This window comes from Chrysemys picta, chromosome 16 (genome assembly GCF_011386835.1).
Source record: "Chrysemys picta bellii isolate R12L10 chromosome 16, ASM1138683v2, whole genome shotgun sequence".
Taxonomy (NCBI): Eukaryota; Metazoa; Chordata; order Testudines; family Emydidae; genus Chrysemys; species Chrysemys picta.
The window spans coordinates 19,577,034-19,603,768 of NC_088806.1; the positions used below are offsets into that span (position 1 = coordinate 19,577,034).

General features: G+C 44.6%; 1 protein-coding gene across 3 annotated transcripts; it reads left to right on the forward strand.

Moving 5' to 3' along the window:
- LOC101951287 (transmembrane protein 45B-like) lies at nucleotides 1-26,735 on the forward strand. 3 transcript variants are annotated; one of them, XM_065570338.1, is made up of 7 exons: nucleotides 5-68; nucleotides 15,332-15,433; nucleotides 18,367-18,569; nucleotides 19,443-19,655; nucleotides 21,744-21,928; nucleotides 23,156-23,301; nucleotides 25,878-26,735. In XM_065570338.1, exons 3-7 carry the CDS (start codon nucleotides 18,386-18,388, stop codon nucleotides 25,993-25,995), a joined length of 846 nt encoding a protein of 281 aa, XP_065426410.1. In that variant the 5' UTR covers nucleotides 5-68; nucleotides 15,332-15,433; nucleotides 18,367-18,385; the 3' UTR covers nucleotides 25,996-26,735. The 3 variants fall into 3 exon arrangements, with proteins under 3 accessions (XP_023957677.2, XP_065426410.1, XP_065426411.1); XM_024101909.3 differs by lacking the exon at nucleotides 15,332-15,433 and having other exon boundaries at nucleotides 1-68; XM_065570339.1 differs by lacking the exon at nucleotides 15,332-15,433 and having other exon boundaries at nucleotides 19-53.

Genomic DNA, 26,735 nt, shown 5'->3' on the forward strand with positions numbered 1-26,735 from the left:
AGCCGCTCACCTGTATTCAGAGAGCGACAGGTGCGCTTGGGGCTGGAGCAGCAGTAAGTGGTCAGCAGGTAAAGTTATTCTGCGGGTGAGCGGACTGAGAAGGGGAGCGCTAGGTACCTGCAGGTTTTATGCTTCGTGTCTAGAGGCTGCCCCCTGGATCAGGCTATCGGGGGCTGCAGAATGAAGAAAGGGGGCCCCTTGGGCTGGGAATTTTCTCCATGTTTAAAGGAGCGGAGCCGAGCCCCTCTCTCTTATTCCCCCACCCATGAGGGCTGCGCTCCGCTCTCTGAGCAGCCTGGGGTAGGTAGGAGCTCCGGGCTACAGTTCCGTGAGCAGGAGGCTGTGTATCACGGTGATGTGGGAAGGCTTTGCTTAGGTGAGTCTCATGTCACTGCCCTTCCCTTCCTCCTAAAGTCATCGCTTTCCCTCTGGAGGCCAGGGGGTTCCCTCCCCTTGGATCCACCCCAATGTCCCAGTCTCCAGCACAAGTCCCCTCCATCCTCCTCCTTGGGTTTCAGAAAGCAGCAAATAAAAGAGTAGGCACGATAAGGCTGAGTCCTGGGGTGTGGTTGCTCTGATAATGAGACTGCCTGTGTGCGTGAGCCCTGCACTTCCTTCCTTCCTTCTCTACATACCGATGTCACAGAGGGGTCCCTGGGCTGGGGAGTGTTTGGTTTGCTTTTGCTCTCGCTAACCTGGGGAGGTGGAAAGGTGACCACACCGTGTATGTAGTGGTAGCAAACTGACCAGGGAGCCTAGTGGTTAAAGATCTAGGAGCCTAGCAGCCAGGAGGGGCTCCAATAACTTACAAGAAGGAAACCTCTAAACAAGGTTAGTCAGCTGCACTAAGCTACATCAGGCGAATGGCAATTGGAAGCAGGGGAGGAAAAGATCAACTCTCAATGATATTACAAGTAAAATGATACTTTCTGTCCTTGGCCACTTGGTCCTTGGACTTGCAGAGGATCTTGCTCCGTCACTGGGCTAATGTAGCTTTATGAGTCTCTTTCTTTAATTCCGATTCTTCTGCTCTGACTTCAACCAAACTAATGAGACGGAGCCTTTTCTTCTAAAACCTAGAAGAAAATCTAGATGCGATCCATATGTCGTTGAGCTGCTGGCCTGAAATGCATTAGCCTTCAGGCGCGCTCTCTGTAGCATTGTCCAGAAATGTGCTTTATTTTTTTACAGTGAGTGAAAAATAAACAAATACTTCTGGAGCAAAGAACAGCAGCAAGATCAGAGTCCAGAAATAACTCTTATCAAAACTTGATACTAGTGACAGACTTGCTTCAGCAAAAATACTAATAGGAGCAATAAGGAAGGGAAAAAAGTCATCCCTGTCATCTAGTAAAATTGATAACAGATCTCTTTTCTAGCATAAGGTTCAACATCTGATACAGAGTACAACCCTAACTATGCACTGATCTCAAATGCTTATGGAAGAAAATTACTAACCGCTTAAATTTCTAGGGAAGCATCTATGAGCAGGCTGCATGAGTGCACCCCCTTCCCCCAAAAGTGACTTTCAGGCATTTTAGGTGTTGATTATATAATTAATTTTTGATTCATTTGGTCTTTTTTTAATGGAAGACTGGAAATTTTCAGAAGCAACTGTAGAATGAAGGAAAGTTGCTCCACCGGTCTTGCAGATCAGTCTAATTAGTTTAAGTAATAACATAACTGTTCAAAACCATCACAATTCTCCCTGGGTGCAGCTGGAGGAAAGGGATATAAGAAAACCTGTGATTAATAGATGGAATTCTGCAAAGGGGAATTTTAGCCTGAATAGAGATCACTAACAAATGGGCAAATCGATTCCCAAGGAGAGAGGTTGAAGTGCTTATATGATTATAGGTGCATGTGAGACTGCAGACAAATAGGGCATCGTCCTGACAATCTAAATTTGATGTTGCACAAGGAGGATTTGAAGACAGGTAATAGGTGAATGGGGCAAGAGAAGGAAACAAGTTTAGGAAAAACTTAAGTTTGTGTGAGTAGTCTTCTCCACGCATCTCTTGTTGGTTCCTTTTATCATCTATTTGTTCTCTTTATAAGAGTTTGGGGGAGGTATTCTCACCATTTGCCTCTGTCTTCTCCCCCACATATTGTCCCACTGCATGAAGGTCCATTGGAAGCACCTTTCCACCCTCCCCTCTAGAGCACCCAGGGATTTCCCTACACACACCCCCAGTGGTGGTGTAACCCCCCCCCAAATTTCCCCAACTCCCCCCACTCCCCCAGAGGTCAACTAGTTACGTGCAGTGTTGACAATTTAGTCGTTGGTTGTGAATTTGAATTGAAACATTGATACACACTTTAAAAGCAGATACAGTGTATGATAAAATACTTGGACCTGAAAAAGTACAATAGGTTTGAAAAGTATGAACAAAGACTAGCTTCTTCACACAGCTATTGTTTTTTCTGACAATGTTGGCACGTTCATTTCGGCAATGTTGGCCAGCCTTGTAATTTTAAATTCTCATTTGTAAGCAAGGTCTGAATGAGCTCTCCCCTGACAGCAAGTAATGAGCCAGGCTAGTGGGGAAGGCTTCAGGACCAGACTGTATTTACATGAACACACCTACTCTGCCTAGGTATCCAGCAGACAGAGCTGTGCTGCCCAAGTGATCAATTTTGGCTGGTGTTGGGTTACAAATCACTTTAGTATTGAATGTGGGGGTCATGAAATGTTGTTATCCTTATTGTATAAGTGAAGGGCAGCAGAACTGTACTTAGCCTGTCCTGATTGAGGGGGTCACCCTCGCTGCTTAATTTTTGCCAGGGCTCAGCCCTGGTACCTCTAGGTGTGTCAGTTCATAGCCCCGGGCTTGCCACATCAGTTATCAAAGTAAAAACCTTGCCTGAGTCCCGGCACCTCTTTCATTACAAATTAAGCACTGGTCACCCTCAAGTGAACTGCACTCGCAAAGCAAGGGGTTTGGCTGGTAGAGAGGGGGGTGAAGTACAAACTTTGCTCCGAGAAAAGTGTAACTCGAAACTCTCCTCTACAAACTGCAGAGGCCAACTACTCCAAATAGCATTGGGCTACAGAATCTTCAAAAGACATTTCAAAAGCTATACATTTTAATGTATTAATTATACTCTGGATGAAAAAGAGTCCAAAAGGACTGAACGTCTTGGAAAATATAGAAGATACACTGGGACTGAAGTTCAAATTAGTCCAATCTGGGAAAACCCGTTGGCTTTTTCGTGAGTGATCCTTGGCTGTTGTCTTTAAATTACTGCAACCGTTGTTATTGGCTTTGGAAAGCATCTACCAAGATGGGATGGATCTAAGTAGTGAGGCTGGTGGACTACTTTTGCTACTAAGTTCAGAGAACACAGTCACCATTTTCTCTCTTGCAAGTCAACTGTTGAAACCACTTGGGTCATTAAACAATGCCATCCAGGCATCTGCTACAATAGTAGTAGATCTCTGTCCAGCAATGGAAACTACACTTGGATCAGTCGGAGAAAGATCAATTGAAAACCTACTGGAAGAAGCAAAGACTTCAATTCAGAAGTTGACTAATTAGGGCATGTATACTGACTCTTTAAATGAAGAGGACAAGAAGTGTTTAAGTCAGCTGGAAAAATAAAGTACACAGACTTGATTCTTGCATCTCTACAACACCAACTTCTGGATTCTATCAACCTCTACGTAGCTTTTACAGATGCCTGTCTTATAAAACACCGACAATTGAGTGGAGTGAGGCACTGCCTGCAATGGGGTTGCCATGTGATCAGGACAGAATAGAGAATTTAAACACAGAATGGAATATCATGCAATGAACAAATGAAGATTTAACTTGAACTTCTTCTTTATCATTACTAGTGGTGCAACCCAATATTTGTGCTATGTTTTCTGGGATTGGAATTTATCTCTTTCTACCCCCAGTCACAACAGCTACAGTTGTGTGTTCTTTTTCCTCGTTGACTAGAATTTAGTGTTCTGAAAGAAGTTGCCTTCTGTGTGATCATAACCATATCATGAAGGACCGGACCCATGAGAAGCCACCAAAAATGAATGCACTGCATTCAAGAAGTTCATTAACAGAGTTGTGCAAAATTACAACAAGAAACTAAGACAAATGTAGATATAGTGCTTCATAGTAGGCTTGTGTGGCCAACTTTAATTTGTCATTTTAAAAACATGAATTAAATCTAATAAAATGGTCACGAACCATTTTTCAGTTTTAACTATGGTGCCTTACAGCCCACCTGCACCCTAATGGTCTCACACCTCATCAGCCCCTCACTACTCCCCCTAATTTCAATTCCTGGGGGGAACACTGAGAGCGTCCCAGCCTATGAGGTTGCACTGTACTCTGACGAAGAGAAACCAGACACTCGGTGAGAACATCTGGAGTATAGGAAACAGATGGGGAAGGAAGGCCTCTTCTACGTCAGCTGCCCTAGTGTTGCCACTCCCTGATGGCTGTGGGGAAGAGGAGCACTATCCTTCAGGGGCTGAAAGTAGGGAATAATACTGCACTGGCCACTGGGGGCTTGCAAAAAATGAAACAAGTGAGCCTGCCATGTGTAGCTGCCTCTTATAAAGCAGAGGCCAAACCGAGTTGGTTTGTGAGCTAGGTCCTTTTGTTGGGAGCTGCTATCTTTGCTCAAGAAGTTTAGCTTTCATCTAACTTTTCAAATGCCATCTAGGAGTAACCCATACAGTAATGTCTTCCAGAGCCTGCAGACAGCCTGGAACAACAGCCCCAAGAAGTGTGAAATGCTTCCACCCATACCAATGGGTTATTAGCTCTGAGGACTGATGTCCTTGTCCACATTAATTACTTCACTGTAGCTCAAAGCATGCAAAAAATCAGTAGGATGATCCCATTACTAAGATCTGTGGTGAGTGGTATCTCACCGTTACCTTTCCAGTGGATGCAACTTAGTTTATGGGTGGAGCTTGGGGGAAAGTGACACTACTCTTTTCCAGTTGACTGGTCATCCAGTGAGCTGTTCATAAACACGTGAACAAAAAATAACCCCTAGAACCGGCATAGGTTATTGACCATTATTCCTATAGAATGTCTGTTGACTCATCATAGAGTTTAAGGCCAAAAGGGACCGCCAGTTCATCTAGTCTGACTTCCTGTATATCACAGGCCACAAACACCACCCAGCACCTGCACATTAAACCCAACCACTGAAACTAGGCCGAAGTATTACAGCCCACAGAAGCCTAAACTATTATGTGCAACAGGCAGAGAGTAGGAGGAGCCGAGGCGCACCAGTGCCCAAGGTCATTAAGTGAGATGTACCCAGATGATCCTGGCAAGTGACCTATACCCACATGCTGCAGAGGAAGGCTTTTTAAAAAACACAACAAAACTCTGCCAGTCTGACCTGGGAGAAAATTCCTTCCCAACCCCACATATGGTGATCAGTTACACCCCGAGCATGTAGGCAAGAACAAACCAGCCAACCACCTGAGAGGGAGAATGCCTGGTGCCACCTCTGTCTCATCTCTAGCTGTTGCTATTCCTGATGCTTCAGAGGAAGGAGGGTTTGTTTTTATGTTTTTTTAAATCCCAGAATACAGTGTGGAGAGGGAATCTCTTCCTGACCTCTGCAGCTAGCTGGCTGAAACCATGAACCATGAGCTTTTAGGAACATAAGACAAAAATGGGAAGTGAACCCCAGGGCTGTTGAGCCCTGCCCCCCTACCATCACATGCAATTGCACTCAGATTTGTCCAGCATGTAAATAATAAAAATGTACTCAGTGCTGGGGGCAGAAAAAGGGCAAGCAGATCTCATATAAAAGGGATTTAGTTCTTTTTCTGTTAAACTGCTGGCAATTAATCACCGGCAATAGAGGTCACTGTCATCTGCATGGCTTCAAAGGATGCACCTACAGAAATTCAAACTTTCCTTTTTATTTCTCATCTTTCCCACCTACCTTCTAACAAGTTTTCAGATAAAGAATTGAGAGGCTCTTGGAACTCATACCCTCTCCCCTAATAAAGCATTTGCCTGAGGGTAATGAAATTGTGAGAGAATGGGAGGCTTTGTTGAGCTTTGAGTCCTCCTAATAGATCAAAGGCTCTTTAGTTAAACACTCCAGATGTGTTTCAGAACTAGAACCAGGAGTGAATAGTGTTGATTTGGGGGGCCATTATTCTATAAAGACTGAGCAAAATGTAAATATAAATAGAGAAACCTTGAGGACCCCACAGTATCTGACCAGATAAGTGAACTGGTTTATTTGTCCAATTACACTGCCAGATTCATTAGTAACCAGTCTAATTACTACACTTGCATCCGATGAAGTGGGTATTCACCCACAAAAGATCATGCTCCAATATGTCTGTTAGTCTATAAGGTGCCACAGGACTCTTTGCTGCTTTTACAGATCCAGACTAACATGGCTACCCCTTTGATACCCAAGTCTAATTACTGTATGTTTGGAACAAAGGTGAACAACACAGTATTGCTATACATATTCAGGTGAGCAGGAGGTGAAATAGTCTATTAACACCTAGGTTTGGCTGGCTTTACTTTAGAAGCTGAATCAAACTGGGTGTTTGTTGCAAGAGACGCACTTGCACCAAGAATGGCAGGACTGACACAAATCCTGTCTGAGACTTTCCTGAGGCTTTTGCTAGTGAAATGTATGAGTGAGCTAAGTTCATGTTGAGATTGGAAGACTCCCTGTAATTCACTTGAATTAAGGGGCCAGCAGTTCCTTTAAGACTGTTACAATGATCCTTCTAACACCAGGTACACACGCAAGAGCCACTTGCACTGTTCTCAAACCCCACATGGTATCATCATCACCCCTGTAGTTCTTTGCCCATCAACACCAGTGTAGTTCTTCTGTAGTGCATGGTCCGTGTGTGAACCTACGTGCATGATTTGCATAGTCTGAGTGAGGTGGGAGGGTGCAGAATGGGTGTCTGTGAGCAATTTGCTACAGTGGCATACTGGACTTTGGACTTTCACTGTACACCGCCAGGAACCAGACAGATTGTGCAAGATGAAGTGTTATTGACAGGCTAAAAGAAACTGATTGAGGGAGGATATGTGCACTGGTCCAGTAAAGCAGATGAGACCCTTGGAAAGTTCCAGAGGCTCCAAACTTGGCCATGAAGAGGTCCTCTGAGGCAGTTCTGGTGAAGTGGAAGAAACAGGAGAGACGCCTAATGATCCTGGGGAAAGCTGAAGCTGCTGCATGACCGCAGCAGAAGAGGCAGTGTTGGGTGGGAGAAGGGTCTGCATTTCACTAAATGGCAGGAGAAGGGTAGGGGGAGACAAAAGATGAGATGTTTGCCTGGGTGATCTATCTTGAGATGGGAGGAGTGTTCCAAAGTGAGCAGGAATGTGGAGTGAAATGGAAGGTGGAGGGCCAGAGGGATCAAGGTGGCAGAAGAGGGGAGGTAAAGGAGATGGGCAGAATTGGGGCAATTGGCTCTTGTGGTGGCAGAGGAGGGGGTGGATGTAGGACTGAGTAGCAGGGCGATAAGGTGGGAGATGGGGAAGGGCAGAGAAGGGGGAACTAGGGTAACCAGACAGCAAGTGTGAAAAATTGGGACGTGGTGGGGAGCTAATAGGAGCCTATATAAGAGAGAGACCCAAAAATCGGGACTGTCCCTATAAAATCGGGACATCTGGTCACCCTAAGTGGAACTGGTGGTGGGAATAAGAGAGAGGGAGGGTGGCTGGAGGAGGGGGAGGTGCATGAAGCAGGAAGAGACTGACCCAGAAGAGGTGCATTCAGAAACAGGGATGAGCAGTAGCTGGCTATGTCCAGACACTACTAATTCCTTGGGAGAACAGGGAATTGGCAACAGCCCAAGAAACAAACTGAGCTGTGAAAGTGATCCGAATAGAAGCCCCAGGTCAATGATTAAGGCGACTAATAGCGTGATACTGTAATAAACAGACAACAGTGCAAAGTACAGTAATTAAAGTGAGGGGAGAATCAGGTATGCTATGGAACAAGCAGGTGAACCGAGTAATGGAGTAAGCAGGAAATCAAGTAAGGGCAAGGCAATTTCTGAAAAAGCAGCCTCTAATTGTGGGTGCCCAAGTGGAGATGCCTTGGACCTGTTTCTCGGGAGATACTGAGCACCCACAACTCCATCTGAAGTCATTGGGCTCTTTTCGCTTATGTCTAATGTGGTAGTGCCAAGGACCCCAGACACAGATTAGGGCTCTGTTGTACTTGGGACTTTACAAACAAATAACAGACCGTGGAGCACTAGGATTTAGACAATAGGCAAACGGTGAATGAAGAGAAAGGGGACAAGGTAACCGTAGAGACAAGTGCATTCAGGCATGTTTGTATTCCCAGTAGTTACATAGTTCAGACAGGTTATTGTGCCCTATTCCCTGCTCCAGAGTAAAGGCTCTGCACAGAAATGCTTGAGACTATTGCTCTTTTGTGCTCACCTGAGTCTCTATTGACATTGGCACACAAACATTGCAAGCAGTTCTGCGCTGTGCAGGATGGGTCAGGACACATCATTCTATTAGTCTCAGGGTGGGTCAGTCACATGGGGAAACATTAGTCCTCTCTTGGTGTGCTTAAAAATACATGGAAGATAATTTTCTACTCTCCCACAAATGCATTTTGATTGTGGAACGGGTTGTGCAGTGTGTTCAACAGGGCAAAGGGTGTGGCCTTAACTTACCATGCCCTGATGAGTCTATGTATCTATTAATTATGAAGAATATTCTGGCAGCACCTATTTTATGGGGCACGCCTTTAATTGCCATTTAAATGTCTTTTTAATAGGACAGCTGCTAGAGCTCTCATACAGGCTTACTGGTGATCTATTCACCCAGAAATCTTATCTTTTCAGCCATCTCCATAGTGCATATGAATGTGGCCTCTTCATAGCAATTTGGGTAGGTGGTCGGTGTGTCTCCAAGGAAATGAAGTGTCTATTACATAAAACGGTTGGATTGTACCAATACTGCTGGTAAAGGATTCTCTGTTTGGCTCATTAAACACAAAAGGCAAATGTGCTCATTTACCAATAATCTCTCCCCTTCAGCCATGGAGTGAGGCAGAGGCTTTCATTACTTGTAACAGCTGGCCACAACATTGCTGTCAAATATGCTAGAAAATAGTATTTTATTGTATGGGCTAGTTCCATTCTAGGAGTAAATATCCTCATATAAGAGCTACTTGCAGGGATAGCAATATATCTTTACTGGTAGCTCCTATCTCGTGATTTTGTAGGAATGGAGCCCAGGACCTCAGCAATGGAAGCAAAGTCCTCTACCTCTTCAGCTGAAGTAACTGTACAATAAACAGTCAGAAAACTAGAGGAAGCACTGAACAATGATCATAACACTCAAGGCTTGTCTACATGAGAAAGTGACACTGGTTGAACTGAAGGTGATAATTTAAACCAGTGCAAGGCTCTGTGTCAATGCTTTTAGTTTGGTTTAAGGGTGGCTTATTTTGCTTTATGTTGAGTTGATTGGAGACACGTTTAAGTTAAACTGAAATAAGCGTCCACATGGGGATTTGCACTGGTTTTGTGGTATTAAGGGCCGGGCCTTTAAGAGCTTAGCTTTCCAGAAAGATAATTTAGACAGAGTGCTGTGAAGCTCTTGTTTACCTCAGTTGGAGTACTGAGTCTAATTCTGGGTGCCACACTTTAGAAAAGATGTGAACAAATTGGAGAGAGTCCAGAGAAGAGCAGCAAAAATGATAAAAGGTTTAGAAAACCTGACCTATGAGAAAAGATTTAAAAATCTGGGCATGTTTAGTCCTAAGAAGACTGAGGGAGGACCTGATACGTCTTCAAATATGTTAAGGGCTGTTAAGAAGAAGATGGTGATCAATTGTTCTCCATGTCCGTTGTAGATAGGACAAGAAATAATGGACTTATCAAAGGAGATTTAGGAAAATCTTTTTAACTATAAGGGTAGGTAAAGCTCTGGAATAGGCTTCCAAGGGAGGTCATGGAATCTCCATGACTGGAAATTTTTAAGAACAGGTTGGTCTAGATTTACTTGGTCTTGTCTCGGAGTGGGGGGCTGGACTTGATGATCTCTTGAGGTCCCTTCCAGCCCTACGTTGCCATGATTGTATGCACAGCCTGTTGGAACCAGACACGGAATAAAGAAGAGCTCCTGGAAGCACCTTAAGCACTGAACACCACAGATTTAACTAAATTTAATTTAAAAACCAATTTAAACTAAGCCAGTGCAACTTTGCCATTTAAACAAAGTCTCAGCCAATCAAAGCCCTACAGTGATGCAACCATTTTAAAATCTTAGGCCCAGACATCCCCTACATGATGGGAAACCCACATGGGACCAGAATCTTTAGAAGGACATTGTGAATTTTTGGCCTGTGTGGGTTGGTTGGTGTTTGTATTACCGTAGCACCTAAGAGCCTCAGTCATGAACCAGGATGCCATTGTGCCAGGTGCTGTATAAACACAGAACAAAAAGATGGTCCCTGCCCCTCTTGAGTAGTGGAGTGGAAAGGGCCCTAAAATATGAGGACCTTGAGTCTTCTGCTGGTGCTTAGAGCTCTCTGCACAGAGGGTCTGTGTTTCTGCACTGCCTCCCAGGCCCCACTACCCAGCTCCATAGCACCACAGCTCTGACGGAGCCAGGCTGCTGGGAACTTTCCAGTCAGTGCCTTGGTGAGCGCCAACCTAATATTGATGGTATTTTGTGTGAAATCTCTGTGGAGTTGGTGAGCTGAGGGGATGGGGATGGCAAGTTGCAAGGTCAAGATCCAGCTCTGAACTCTGCAGTTTAGCCCCATCTTACACCTGCTATTTAAATAAACTAATTCAAAGTAGCAAGATATATGGCTGCTGCTTACTATTAAATGTAAGTCTGTTTTAGAGAGAGAGACCAATACACAGAAGAGAAACATTTGGGTGCACTGAGTTTCAGCTTCACCTATTAATTGAAAAAGCCTAATTGATCATCCTGGCACAACTGACCAGTAATTATGCCAGATGGTCTTCCTGACATATGCTCAAGGCTACATCAAATAGCTAACAGTTTCTTCACCTTGTTAAGCAAACTAGCAAAAGGCAAACAGGAACATACTGTGTTTAATTGCTACAATTCTCCTAGGAAACCAATCCCCTGACTAACCTAAGTAACGGATGTGCGTGTGCTCTGTGACTAAGTGAAACACTGGGACTCTCAACCTGCTGTTCTCTGTATTAACAGGTGACAAGTTCATTCTGTGATATTGAAACTGTGGTGCTATATAACACAGCATACAGCATGGTCATACATTAAGTGTCACCCAAGATCTGTAACTGTATTATCCTTCCTGTCACTCTGTATAAACTAAGGGATCTGTTTTACACCTTTCTTTTTTTCATCCCTAAATCCTACTGTACTTCATCCTGTCTTCTGAAATCCTCTTTCCCTCTCTGTTCTTATAACCCCAACCCTTGTCCATCTCTTGCTTTGACTGCTGCAACTGCCTCTTCTCTGGACGCTCCACATCCCATCTTGTGCCCACTGGAGTCTATCCAAAATGCTGCTGTCAAAATCATCTCTCTCCCCACTCCGCACCCTCCCCCCCAGATGCTCGGACTGCTGGTGTCTCTTTGCATCTCTTCACTATCTTCCACTCATGCAGCAAGTTCAGACTTGTCTTTCCCTTAAAGAGCAGTCACCTTCCTATTCACAACTTTGCTCTCCTTCTTCTGTTCCTAACCAACCTCTTATAAAAGTGCTTGCTTAGATGGAGCTGTAACTGTGGCTTATATACTGGTCGTTGCATTTGGAGAGAAAGCAAAGAGCAGATGCTGGCCTAGTTAGGCAGTCTGGCTTGCTGGGGATATCATAGTGCCAATCCAGGGAGCTGTGCAGTCTTAAAATCCCTTATCAGGAGTCAGTGAGATTCAGGTCTCTGCCCCAGAGAGATGACGGCTGGGAGCCGGAAACTTTAAGCGGGAAGCCTTGAGGGACAGTGGAGGGGGAATACTGATGCATTTGCCCTGAAACTGTGACAGAAGAGAGATACAAGGAGGGGGGAAATGAGTAACAGGTTTGGATTATAAGTGACAGGTGGGCTTCATGAGCTGGTCTGGGTTGTATGGAGGACCCAGGGTGACAGTTTTGAAATATAGTAACCAGGCCAAAGAAGAACTGATCTGTACCTTTTGGAAGGTTTAATTTAAACATGTAACGTCTCCTCTGTGCTGCCTAGTTCCACTCATCAAGGACTCAGATTCAAAAGCTCAGAATAACATGAGGCCATTCTTGCAAGGGATCAGTCCAGCCTTGTTAATTCCCTTGGGTCCGCTGAGGCTCTGAACCATTTTGAAGTTCACCCGTCAGCAGGAGGAGTTGGTAGCCACTGCCTTTTTATACGAAGGACCCAGCTCTGTATCTTCCCCACAGGCCCTCTCTGCTCAGGCTGCTGTTTTTTGTAACAGAAAAGTTGCTGGCCCTGTACTCCCACTGGCATCTGGCAGATCTTCATGGCTCTTTTGTGGCCACTGATTATTCCAGAGAGCCAATAAAAGCAGGAATGTCTGATGGCCTCACTGCCGTGCTGAGGTCAGTGCCAAACGCCTCCAGGGCAGGCTGTGGGTAGTTGTGAAATGAGCCTCTCCCATGTAGTATTCACCTTTCTGCTCCCACCCTGGATGGAGACATAGGGAAGGAACACTGGATTAAGCTCACACCCTGCTTGCACCATAGCTGGCATGTCTCAGAGCTCCATCATTGTCACATCTGTCTGCCGTTGTGTAACATCTGTTCCTTCCATGCAAAGACCCGCTCTGTCCCCTCAGTTTAGATAATTTACTTAACAGAAGTCCTAGATGGTTTATTTCCAGTAGTAAATCGTTGCGGTCAATCTGCAGCTTGTACATTAGAAGACCCAAGGAAACCAATGAGTCTTGCAATGTACCTGGAAGGATGCAAGATTCAGGCTCAACTTGCTCTCTGGTGTCAGCAACTTCAACAGTTTTGGGGCCTTTGCTGAGAGTTAATTGAAGCCCAGGCTCCATCAGCTGGACTACTGCATTGAACTAAGTGGCCATGGTGGGGTGTGACTAGACAGAGACATTCCCTGACACAGCCAGGTCTTTCGAACCAATTTAGAGCTCTATAGATAAGGGCAAAAGCTTGAAATGGACCTGGAATTGGACCAGCAGCCAACATAAAGCGTGAACTCAGGTCTCTGTTTAGATTGCTGGTGAACTGCTCCGTTGCAACCTTTCCAGAAATTGCTCACCAGTTCCAGAGTACGTGTAAGGTCATTCGTGCAGCACGGGGCTAGCCTTGTCTGTCAGCCACCCACCTAGTGGATCATTTCCCAATGTTCCTTCCTTCTCCCACCCTCCTAGCTAGGTCTGCGCCTCTCCTTCCGATCAGCTTTTGCTCTGCCTGAGACACATAGGAAGCAGAGCCAGACCCTGTCAAGTATTGATGCAAAACTTAAGATGTCTTGCTCTTGTAATTGACCTATGTTGAGGGAAGGAGAAAGGGGAAATATAGCGAAGCGTGGGTCAGAAAGAAGAAGCAATTAACGACGCAAATTCACTTTGGAAAGACCCCATCGTAGGCAGGAGAGAGCCCAATGGCAGTCAAATGGCTACGACCGCTGCAGTGCCTTCCCCAAACTATTCACTGTTGCCTTGCCCTGTTAAAGTTGGCATATTCTTCCCCAGAGGTGGCTACGCTTCTCTGGTAGGCAAAGTGATCGCCCTGCAAGGATACAGGCTTATCTTTTTGTGAAGAACTTTGGGCATCTTTACCATAAAACATACCATAGAAATGTAAGTTAGTGAAGTTGTGTAGAACCAGGGAGAGTCCATTCACTGATATCTGAGCTTTCTTCACTGTCCAAGTCCTGCCACATGCACACTGGGCTGTGGGGTACAATATATTAATAACCAATTCTTTTATAGCACTTTTCACCCACAGAGGGAGGTATCTTTGCCCCCTTGTAACAGATGGGGAAAGTGAGGCCCAGAGTGACTTGCCTTTAGTCATCCAGCAGATCTGGGAATAGAACTCAGGTCCTCCAAGTCCCAGTATAGTGCTCTAACTACTAGGCAAACCTGCCTTCCAAGCTTCTGGGCTTTAGGGGTTCATTTCTCATTCATTGTTTGTGACTTTTTAGGTAAATCGTGGTGATCTGTAAAACTCGGCATCCAAAGCTGTCCCCTTCCAATATTTTGTGCACCCGGAGAGCATGTGGGCTCTATAAGCCCTTCAAAAGAACAATTTACAAAACCGCAACAATGGGAAAACACTGGCCAGTGTGTATTAACACGTCTCCTCTTCTTTCCCCCCCCCCAAAAAAAACTATTCATAAACTTGGGCAGCAGCAGTCGTGTTAGTCTGTATCTGAGCTTTTGTTGACTTTGAATCTAAAATCAGAGGAAACTCTGAATAAAAGGAACCAAAGGACAGTGGGAGCACAACACCGGCTGGCGAAGGTGGGTCAGATTTCAGCAAGAAGCAGATGTTTGGCCAGCCTTCACGGCATTGGAGTGTCAAAGGTACCAGGCATTCTCAGATGATTTCACTAGTACTTGGGGCAACACTGAATCCTACTATGCACTAAGAGGGACATTTCACTGTTGGCTAACTACTTTCATCCCTGCAGCCAAAACAGGGTTTCCTGTGTGAAATCAAAGCTCTGTTTTGTTACATAGGTTTAACAAAATCAGAGGCTAAGTACAAATAAAAGTGATTTTCCCACTTCCTTGAACAGCTTCCAAATTCTCATCAGTAAAACCAATGAGAGGATATTAATTGCCTCACGGAATGGTCTTTGGTCTCCTTTGCCAATGGTGAGGTCACAAATGGGCCGGGATGGCAGAAAGAATCTCAGTTCCTTCAGCAGCTAAGACTCTCTTATCTGGTATATGCTGGTATATTGACTACCCCTTCTGGGCAGTAGTCTATATACAGAGAGATCTAACTAGAACAGTTCACAGGCAGGGAGAAAATTCTGTGTCAAATTGGGATTTGTTAAATTAGCAAATTTTTTTTATTTATGATACACAGAGCTGTCGACACTCAAATTATTTTCTTGCCTAAGTATTAAGAGCTGGTGACAAATACAAATGGTATGAGGATACTGCTGAATTTAGACAGCATTGGCTAGAGTTACAGTGATATCTATGTATTGTTATAAAACTTGTTTGAACTTTTTTTTTCAGTTCATCCCATCTTTCTTAATAGGTTTGTTGTTAATCTAATGTAGATCGTAAATCATTTCAGTTCTCTTAATCCTTTTATTCTGCTCAACCACATTTCTGTAGTTGGTATCTGTTTTTTCAGCTCTATTCATTAAATAAGTATATTAGCTGCAGTCAAACTCTGAACAGGAATATACCTATGTTTAATTTCAGCAAATCAGTTCCATTTTTCCCTAAAACCATAATAAAATGTTTGGTGGATGGATCCCTGAAACCAGTCCTGCATCAATTTTCTAGCAGAAAGGAACATTTCAGGTTGGAACAGGATTTATTTATTTATTTTTAAACAATTACTTTCAAATATGTAGTAGAGTAACAAAGGCGTAGATGCTAGGGTGACCAGACAGCAAGTGTGAAAAATCGGGACAGGGGGTGGGGGGTAATAGGAGCCTATATAAGAAAAAGACCCAAAAATCGGGACTGTCCCTATAAAATCGGGACATCTGGTCACCCTAGTAGATGCTTATATGGCCCCCATTGCCAGGGTGCCAGTGTTTATTGTATTTATCTTCACATCACCCCATTCAGGTAGTGGGAGGTACTATTATCCCCATTTTACAGATCGAGAGCTGAAGCACGGAGAAATTGTGTGACCTTGGGTGAGTCACGTAAGTCTGTGGCAGAGCAGATGTGCCACACTGGTCTTCTGAGTCACAAGCTACTGCCCTTACCTCTGAACTATGCTCCCTCTCTATGTAGCTGTGTAATTTATTATGTCATTACTTGGGTTATCAAAGTAAAGGTATGCTTGCTCAGTTCCTCATCCTCCTCCCTGCCTCTTGTTGGGGAAACTTAGTATTTGCTATTTGGCTTTGTTCTAATTCTACATAGGTAGACACTACCCCCGCAGATGGGAGGAGTTCTCCCATTGGTGTAGGTAATCCACCTCCCTGAGAGGCAGAAGCTAGGTTGATGGAAAAATTCTTATGTCGACCTAGTGCTGTCTACACTGGGTGGTTAGGTGGTCTTAACTACATCACTCAGGGGTCTGGATTTTTCACATTGCAGCGTGTCTGGTGAAGATGCTCTATGCCGACGGGAGAAAGCTCTCCCATCGGCATAATAAAAGCACCTCCATGAGAGAGACTCTCCCGCCAACATAGCGCTGTCCACACTGGCGCTTATGTTGTTGGGGGGGGGGGTGTTATTCACACCTCTGCGTGACATAAGTTAGGCTAATGTTTGCTGTAGTATAGACATAGCCCTAGTGATTTAGAGTCATCCTGGTCAAGCAGATCACGTTGTACTAAAGGAAACAAACACCTCAAGAGAATGCATGTCTGAATACAACCGCTATGAGAGCCCAATGAAACCATGCATCTGAAAGCTTACTAAGAGCCACCGAAAGGTTAACAGAGACCTGTCTACACTGGGGGTGGGGGCAGATCAATCTAAGTTACGCAACTTCAGCTACATGAATAACGTACCTGAAGTCGATGTACTTAGATCGACTTACCGTAGTGTCTTCACCGCGGTGAGTCAACTGCTGCTGCTCCCCCGTCAACTCCGCCTGCGCCTCTCGCCGAGCTGGAGTACAGGAGTCGACGGGAGAGCGCTCGGGGGTCTATTTATTGGGTCTAGACTAGACGCGATAAATCAACCCCCGCTGGATCGCTCGCTGCCCGCCGATCCGGCGGGTAGTAAAGACCTACTCAAAGAATGCCATGGATGTAGCATTTCAGTCAAGCAGTAATTGCCTGCAGCCATACAAAGAACCATGTGTGCAGCACATGAGAGCATAGAAGCTGAAATATCTAGATCCATGTAAACTATGCTATGGCCTGGAGGAAGCAATGGTAGCTGGCACCCAGTTAATTTCTCTTGTTGAAGATTTGAGCTTTGGGAAAGAGATTATTTCTTTAAATTAAAAATCTCGGGGATGGTAGTTCACACACCATGAAAATCATCAGTGTTTGGTCTTAAACAAATTCTGTTTGTAATGGCCTCCTTCACTGGCTCATATTGCACAGTGAACCAGTGGCTTCTGTATTTAGATTTATTTTCTTGCCAGGGTTGGGAAGAACTTGCACCACAGAAGTGACCCTGTGTTTCTACTCTGAATAAGTCTTTCATGTAGCTGCCCTGCCTGCTCTGTTCTTATTTGGTTATTTGCAAAAACCACAAACTGGATCAGAGGCAGTGGGTTTGGATGAATATGTTGTCCAGAAAGGTTTATTGGCAATGAATGTGTTGTCATTCTTTTCTTACCCCTGCGCATTTCCCCTTCGAAGCTTTTGCAAATCTGCCACAGTAGCCTACTAATTTGGCCGCTCCATCCTAGAGCTTCGTCCTTGCCTGCAACCATCTTTCAAAATTGGCTTCAAGAACTAATGTCAAGTTCAAACACAGACCAGTGAAATGATGAGATGCTTCTCTTGTCCTTAAGGCACAATACAGTGGGGAGTGATATCGTTGCCTGCCAGGCAGTTTGGATGTGCTGTGGATTCCCATGGCTACCAACAAGATAGCTTGTTTCAACTTCTTGCGTGCTTTGTCCTCTTGCAGTGATGCACGTGCTCCATCGCCCGCACAGGTGCACGTACACCACAAAGATCAGAAGCTTGTCTGGAACTGTACAGTGCTTTGCAGTCCACAATTATTCAGAGCTCACAAGTCCAATATACCTGGTGGCGCCTCTAGATAGCTTCATGTTAATCTCTGCCCATGCTACATGTATAGAAGGTTTATTCTAACTGTTTTGTTTTTTATGCTTCCTCTGAAGGGATATTAGTCAGTCAGTTTCAAAGGGGATTCTTTTCCTCTTGGTTCCAGAGTCACAGGGCCCGAAATTCCTCTGCAAATTGCTCCGCATCACTGACCATGATATACAGTGTGTGATCGGTATCTTGGTAAAGATTAGACTCGTTCTGGTAGCTGAGCCAGAGGGAGGCACTCTTCTCTTCTTTGGTAGGGGCACTGCCGGCAGGGCATGGGGTTACTGTTTAGTGACTGCGCTTGAACGGGAATTTGCTTAACGTATCTGCCATGCCACTGCCTCTTAAAACGACAATGTGAAAAGCAAATATTTGGGTTGTAAAATGATCTTGAAATAAATGTGAAAAACACGGTTTTTGTTCTCTTCACAGAGCTCTCTTCCTGGTCATGCCCCATGGGCAAGGCTTATTTGCATCGTTGGGGAGATTGTAAAAGCCCTTTTCTCAATGGCCTTTTATTTCCTTGCCTTTTAGCACCAGCAGGTGGACCGTGATGGCAAATTTCAAAGGTCATGCTCTCCCAGGCAGCTTCTTCCTGCTCTTTGGCCTCTGGTGGTCTGTGAAATACCCCCTGAGGTACTTCAACGAGAAGGTGAATAAAAAGTCCCATAGAAACCACAGTTACCAACGCTTGGATGTCATTGAAGGAGCAGCCAAAATCATCTTTGCCATGATAGGTAAGGATTAGAACACAGAGCATCTCCAACCACCCAAGACTATTCACCATGCTACAATTATTGTCTTACTGTAGAAACTCTGACCTTTTCACCCACCCTACAGCCCCTTAATTTCATCAAAGTAAGGGTAAAAATGATCCTACATTTACAATATATAAACATGGTCCAATGAACTGCACACCACCAAGTGTCTCCAATGGGTTACATGAAGCATAAGAACATAAGCACAGCCATGCTGGGTCACAACAAAGGTCCATCTAGCCCAGTATCCTGTCTTCTGACAGTGGCCAATGCCAGGTGCCCTCAAACAGGTAATCATCAAGTGATCCATCCCCTCTTGCCCATTACCAGCTTCTGGCAAACAGAGGCAAATTCTACCAGGCCTTTTTCATTCTCTCCAGCCTGGAGAATGTTCTGTCTTCAAATCTGTTCCTCATAGACATTGCCAGACTGGATCAGACTACGGGTCCATCTTGTCCAGTGTCCTGTCTCTAACAGTAGCCAGAACCAGATGCGCCAGAGAATAGTGCAAGAACTCTGCATTAGGCAGATGTGGAATAATATGACCTCAAGATAGGTCTCACCTTGGTCTCTAACAGAGATTAGTTTAAGCTGTAAAGCACAAAGTTTAATCTCCCTTCCAAAAATGTTATTGTCACTAATTTATGATAACTGGATATCCATATAAATATCCATTTCCTTTTTGAATCTTGTTACATTCTTGTTTTTAGTGATTTCCTGAGGCAGAGAGTTCCACAGTCTAATCACTCATTGTGTGAAAAAGTATTTCCTTTTCTTGGTTTTGGATTTCCCTCTTTTTAATTTCCTCCCTTAAAAGAAAGGACATGTACCCCTCTATTTGTCTCTGTCCAGGGATGCTGGCTGAGCAGTTTGTCCCCGATGGCCCCCACTTGTATCTCTACAGTGGTGAGGAACGCAGCTGGGTGAAGTTGATGAACTGGCAGCACACGACCATGTACCTGTTCTATGGACTCTCAGGCGTGGTGGATGTGCTCACTTACTCCCCGCTCAAGTTGCCCCTGGGAATGGATCGCCTCATGCTGTCTGTGGCTGTGTTTGTTGAAGGTTAGTAGCCTGGTGACAAATGGCTAGGGCTGAGATTCCCAAAGCTGCTCAGAGGATTTCGACAGATACCTGTTGAACCTAATGGGAGTTGGGGATATAGATGTACAAGACAGCTTTGAAAGGCTACCACTAGGAGGATAACTAGATTGTAAAACCTGCTAATGTGCTGAGGAAAAACAGTTAAGAGACTGGAGAAACTACACAAAATAATCACTGGAATAAACTCTGTTAATTGGATTCTGAAATGGCTGGAAACCTCTCCAGATGTTGCTGGAAGCAGCTGGGTTCAGGGAGAAAGTTTGGGGATATCATAGATACGAAACACAGGAAGTATCATGAAAGAAGGATTAATGGTGAGTTGCTGAGAGACAATGGATCTTGCCAAGTTCTGAACTTCAGCAAAGTTGGGGTGCATTGGGGCATGGGGTGTTACTTAAGGTCCACCTCTAGTGAGACGTGAAGGGCAGCCACAATATCTAAATCAGAGGAGGCCTCAATCTGGCTTTACTGTACCAGAACTTTTTTCTGCAGTGAAAGGGATTTCTTTGTGTCTCTGACTATGAGGAGGTTTGAAGACCATACGAGATTTCAGGTTTCCTCGCTGAATTCACGTCAGATGGAAGTAGATAGAGTTGAAGACTGAAACCGTTAAGTGGCTATAGAGCTGGGATCAGGATGTGTCACACTATTATCACAACAGGGAGCGGGCCAGTCACTTCTTGCACTATCACGAGAGCGAGGGCCTGTCTGATGCCCAGCAATGAACATCAGGCAGGTGAGCTCTTTGTGTGGAGATAAGGGAGTATAATGTAACTGACACAGATAAAAGCTAAAGATCCTGCCATTATTTCCAGAGTAACTGCGTCATAATTACTAACAGGCTTTAAAACCGTGCGATACTTGCCGTAGGCTGGCATGGATTCCTCAAATGACAATGGCTTTGTGGTATGAAGCAGCCGGCTGAGGTCCCTTGTTACCATAAACATCTAGTAGATGCTACTTTTGCCTCACATCTATAGAGCTTTGTCCTTGTGTCATGTGTACCCCCAGAGAGCAATTAATTCCACTGTAGGCAGCATCGGTCTTGCCTGCTTTCATCTCACCTGTCAAATCCAAGTGGCCTATGCACTGGCTTCAAATCAACACATCGTGAATACCATTCTCTGTTCTGATCATCTTGGACATGCAGAGCCAGGATTTCAGGCTTCACTTAACTTGAACAGGGCAAGCCAATGGCCATGTGCAAATGGAGCTCCTGTTGGTAGTGAATCCACTGTGTCTAGGAACATCTCGAGATTCTTTTCCTCCGCCTATTCCCATGACTTTAAAGAATGCAGAACAGAGATTGGGGGGGAGGGAGGGGATAGATATCAATGATTGACGCTGAAATGATCGTTTGCAAAGGCTTAGGATTTAAAAGGACACTGTCCATGCTAATCTCCATTTGCAAGCTCCTGGAGGAAATAGTGAAGGTTAAACTAATGAAGTACAGTAGATAGCAAAAACTCAGTAGTGATGGGAGTTCACCTAGCACCTTCAAACAGGGATTGCTGCACCATCCTCTTTTCCTTTGCTTCAGTCACCCGTACACTATGCTCAAAGGCTTTGAGCCAACTTCTTGTTGCCTTGACATACAGGCTATAATTGGGAATATTGGCCTGATGGGGTTCCATGACAGCTTGGCTCAGTTAATATGTCAAGATTTCATTTTGCCTGCCAGTCCCATAAACTCACGTGTGTGCCCATGCACATGTGTGCAGTGGGAGCGGGGGGACAGAGGGCTTTGCAGCTGAAACCTATTAGTCTTGCTGGTGATGTGTGAGCTAGATCCTATCACAGGATGGGGACCTGGAAGACCTGGGTTCTATTTCCAGTCTGCTACCGCTCTCCTGGGTGACCTTGGGCAAATTGCTTCACCTCCATGTGCTTCAGTTTCCCCATCTGTAAATTGGAGATAATGGAATGGTGCTGGCCTCCTTTTGCCAAGCACTTCGAGATTTATTTATTTTTTTGGATGAAAACTGCAATGCAAAATCTATACGTTCCTTACTAACGATGCTGCTCTGAATTTGGTATGAATTTCGACAGGTTTTCTCTTTTATTATCACGTCCTTCACCGCCCCATGCTAGATAAGCACATCCACTCCCTGCTGCTCATCGCTGTGTTCGGTGGGGCCTTCGGCATCCTGCTGGAAGTCTTCCTCCGTGACAACATTGTCTTGGAGCTCTTCAGGGCTAGCCTTGCCATCCTGCAGGGAACCTGGTTCTGGCAGGTCAGTTCTGGTTCAACACCTTCAGCTTTGTTCTAGGACTAGGCATTGGGGATGGGGAAATGTGGTGTGGGGGAGGGATGTACATCACTCTACATACAAATCAGTTGTCATTAAAGGATTATCTTTCAGGGTTTACTTGGTAAATGCTTCAAAACCCATCTATGAACAATTGTCCTGGAAACCTACTAGTCCTGGGTCCTTTACTATGACCATTGATCATGAAATACCTGATTTTCTTTGTTCACTTGTTCTTTTTAAATAAAGAGAGAGAGAGAGAAATTACTTGCTGTGATCAAGACTTTTTGCCATGTTCTTCTAGTAGGGTGACCAAATGTCCCGATTTTATAGGGACAGTCCCAATTTTGGGGTCTTTTTCTTACATAGGCTCCTATTATCCTCCACCCTCTGTCCCGATTTTTCACACTTGCTGTCTGGTCACCCTATCTCCTAGCCATGTACTATAGATATTGTTCCTTCATGTTTTTTGCACATCGTGGGGCCCCACAATATTCCGTTTAGTTTAGTGGGAAGAAATAATCCACATACAGTTCTAGAACGGTTAAGTAACTGCCGTGTGGTATGCTAATGAATTTCAAATGCATGTTATGGAAACTCCCCTAAGGATGGTTCAGCATCAACAGTACCAAAGGGTTGAATATGTATCTGTAGAACTAAATGGAACACAAGATAATTGGTCATGTTCTCTTTCTTCATGTGTAACTGCTCCCTTCACATTGATTCAGGATAGGGAACCGCCTTCCTAATAGAATCAAATCTAAAACAAATGTTTGCCAAGCAGTTCTAATAAGCTCGTTAATTGATAAGGATGGTGATTTGATAGTGAGCCCACAGACTTCTGCTTCCCAGTGCGGCGTTTATTGCTGAGCACCTTGGGCACCTTAACTTATCTTTACAATTCTCCTCAGAAATCAGGGAGTATTATCATCCCCATTATGCTGATGGGGAAACTGAGGAACAATGATTTTAAGTGAGTTGCCCAAGGTCACATAGCAAGTTTGTGGCTAAGATGGGACTTGAACTCAGGTGTTCTGAGCCCCAATCTGAGCTTGAACCACAAGACTTGTGCATGAGTGGGGGTCAGGCCACGCCATTAGAGAGTGAAGCATTGTAATAATGAGGGTGAAGTAAAGCGATGTTAAAGGTTGGAGGGTCAGGCATCCACCTCTTTTTTTCCTCAAAGGTAACAAATCGTTTTATTCTAACCAGATTGGGTTTGTGCTGTTCCCACCCCGGGGAGGCCCAGCCTGGAATGAGGAGGACCATGACAATATCATGTTTGTCACCATGTGCTTCTTCTGGCACTACGCGGCTGCTCTTCTCATCATGATTGCCAACTACATGCTCACTTACTGGTATGTTAGCGGTGGGAGGGAAGGGGAGACGATTGGAGCATGATGCATAATGGCTCATATCATGACCTGCAGTACAAAGTCATGGTTGAGTTACTGGTGTCAAACGGCTTTAAATTTCAGGGCACGCTGAGAGGCGTATTCCTCACTTGCCAAATGTACAGATTCAAAGCAATGTCAGCAAGCCTATACAGTTGCTTCTTGAAGTCCTAACCTTTTTATTTCTTTGCACTGCATGCTGGCTGGCAATTGAAAGTGAAGGTTTAATTTTAAAAAAATGTACAAAAGAATCAACAGTCAAAATATTGCTGGAAATATGTAGCACTTCGAATGAAATCGACATTGCAATGCCAAGGATTTCAAAGCACTTTAAAACAGCAACGAATTTAGATTCACAGCACCTTTGTCTAGAAGGCAGACCAAAATAGTGCCAACCCCAAATATTAAAAAATGTAAAAAGTACTTAGACTCTAGAAAATCATGAGATTAACTTAAAAAATCTCATTATTTAAAAAATAAATAAATAAATGGGGGGTTCTTTTTAAGGCTTCCAGGTTTCTGAGCTCTACTGGTACAACAGGGTCAGCTTCCCATGCTACCAGGAGGGCTATCCATCTGTCTTAAATATTTGTATGGCCCCAGCACTGCAATACTTGAGCGAGTAGGGAAGTACTTTCATTTCCATTTTACAGATGGGGAACTGATGCACAGAGAAACTTGAGTTGTCCAAAGTGTCACAGTCTAGAAACTTTAAAAAAAAAAATAAATAAATAAAAGACGGGAATCTCATATATTCACTCCAGCAGTTGGGCTTAAAGAAAAACATGAATGATCACAAGACTTGTGATAAAATCATGAGAGTTGACAACACTGCGAAACAGCCACAAGAGATTAAGGGGTATATATATATAATATTTTTTCAGCCTAGCTGAGATGTGTCTTCCCTTTTTGCAGCTGATATTTGCAGCTATATTTTTATTCCTACAAAATAGGTTTGGGGCTAGATTTGTAAAGTTATATTGGTGCCTAAAGCTGCAGACAGGTGTCTAAGTGTCTTTGAAAATCCTGTTAGGTGCCTATCAGCATCTGTAGGCCCCTAAATAGCTTTAAAATATGCCCATGTGAACTATCTAACCCTCAGATTTGTGCCTGCACTCGAATACTTGGATACCAGGGATACTCTGATTTGGGTCTGCAGTTCAATACTGGGAGCACAAAAGTGATTGTTTAAACTGAGTACAACTTGTGCCTGCGACAGGAGGAACATCTTCCTGAAAACTTACCCCTAAATGAGGTGTCCGCTGTCACACTCAACCTCTGTGGCTGAGCTCTGTAATAGAAACATGGTCTCCTGACTTCCAGCCCGGGAACATTCTTCCTCCCACGTCTCACCATACACGCAGAGAAATATTTCACTCTATCACAGATGACGTGACCATATCCCATCTGTACTTATGTGTAGAATATGGTATCCCGCTAATGGCTGCACCAAGCTAACACAGCCACACGGGACAAGCCCATTTGTCTGAGCATCTTGCACTTGCACAGCCAGCCTTGCAGTGGCTACATTAAATGCAGCGTTTGGGATATGCAACTGTGATGCTCCCCGGGGGTATCCAGGGCTGTGTGGCACCTCGCCACCACTTGCCCTTAGCACGAGGCAGCCTTGTCAGTTCCCTGAAACCATCAGCCTCTGACAGCACAAGCACTGCCACCCAGATGTCGCTCTCTCTGTACAGGTTTGCGATAGGCACATGCCAACCCCTTTTCAGGGAATGGCCCAAGGATCTGCTACAGAATTACTGCTAGTCCAGCCCCATGCGATGCCTGTAATCCCGCTGCAGCCCCTGGATAGTTAGCATTAGGAGACTGATCGATTTCAAGGCAAGAATGGACTATCATGATCACCTGGTCTGTCCCCCTATATAACACAGGTGACAGAACTACCCAAAATAATGCCTAGGGCACTCTGTGTGTGGGGGTCTTCCTTTGGAGGCCACTTTCCAGGAGTATCAAACAAGGAGCTCGCTAGGGTGAGCGGTGAAATCTGCCTATACAGCACTTGGTGGGGGTGTCATTCCAGGATAGATGGGGAGGGATCTCTTCCTCTTGGGCACAGGGTAAGGCGCTTCTTATAGAGAGGCGACACACCCTATACAGCCCCCATCTCCTTATATGGGGCCTCATATCATAGTGCATCACACAGGGGGCTGGGGTCTTTCTGGAGGTTGTGAGGCTCAGTGCCAGAAAGTCTCTTCTGGCTGGTGGGGTCCCTTTCGAGAGGGAATGGATTCGGGAAAGGGGGGTTGCTGCTCACCGGTGTTCATACAACTCAGCCAGGCTTCGCCTTCATTCCTCCTCAGCGCCTGTTTCGTGGGTCACAGCACGTGGGAAAACCTGATACAGGGGAGAGTAGAGAAATTATTCAACATCACAGAATAATACAAACCACTGCAACCCATGCAAGCAAATTCTTACCCATGTATGTAATCCTGCCACCCTAAGATTAGTGGCCTGCAGGGCAGCACTGGTGGGTGGTGGTTTCAGTAACCATGATTATTATTGTTTGTGTGTTACAGCTGCATCCAAAGATGTAAGAGAGACACTGGAGAAATAGATATTGGACTTGGGGTTCGGAAGCAGAAAAGTGACACAAGCTCCCATGTTGCCCTCTTAAATGGATCGGATGAGGAATGACGACAGTGCACCTTGGCTGATATCTCTTACTTCCTAAAGATTATGAGAATCAATTTTTTTTTAATCTGAGCAATATTTATATTGGAATATCAAGAAGGAAGATCCTGTAATTTTACTGCTGAACAGTATGGACAGACTCAAGATGTGATCTCTGCTCTCCTTCGGTAAATTCCCTGAAGCCCTTTGGATCTGAAATGGGTGCATAATATCCTACTTCTGAGCGATTTCTTTAATGGCAAAATCAAATGCAGAAATTCAAATGTCAGGACAGTTTGGCTTATGGGATCTCAGGTCTATGTTGTCTCCATAGTTATGGAGCAGAGCCTGCCAGTCATATTTTCTGAGTGAATTGAGGGCTGACCTGTGATAGTCGAAGTTGGAGAAACCTGCCAACTGGGCTTCAATAACTCTAGTTTCAGAGTAGCAGCCGTGTTAGTCTGTATCCGCAAAAAGAACAGGAGTACTTGTGGCACCTTAGAGACTAACAAATTTATTAGAGCATAAGCTTTCGTGGGCTACTGCCCACTTCTTCGGATGCTAGTGACACCTTGTGGAATGAAGGATTCGGAAGGGTCACCCCAAGCAGGAAGAGCAGTTTCCAGTGCCAAGAATGTGCAATGTCATTGTTCAACTGTACGCTATTGAAATTTTGTACGACGTCTATCAACTTAAGTCTTTTTATATTTTTGAGGCAAGCCTTACAAAGACTGAAAATGATAAGAAATAAAAATCCTACTTGA

Coding starts and splice junctions, on each gene's coding strand:
- LOC101951287 (XM_024101909.3), top strand. CDS start 18,386: ATGGCAAATTTCAAAGGTCATGCTCTCCCAGGCAGCTTCTTCCTGCTC. Junction 19,656..21,743: donor TGTGGCTGTGTTTGTTGAAG/GTTAGTAGCCTG, acceptor GAATTTCGACAG/GTTTTCTCTTTTATTATCAC. Junction 23,302..25,877: donor AACTACATGCTCACTTACTG/GTATGTTAGCGG, acceptor TGTGTGTTACAG/CTGCATCCAAAGATGTAAGA.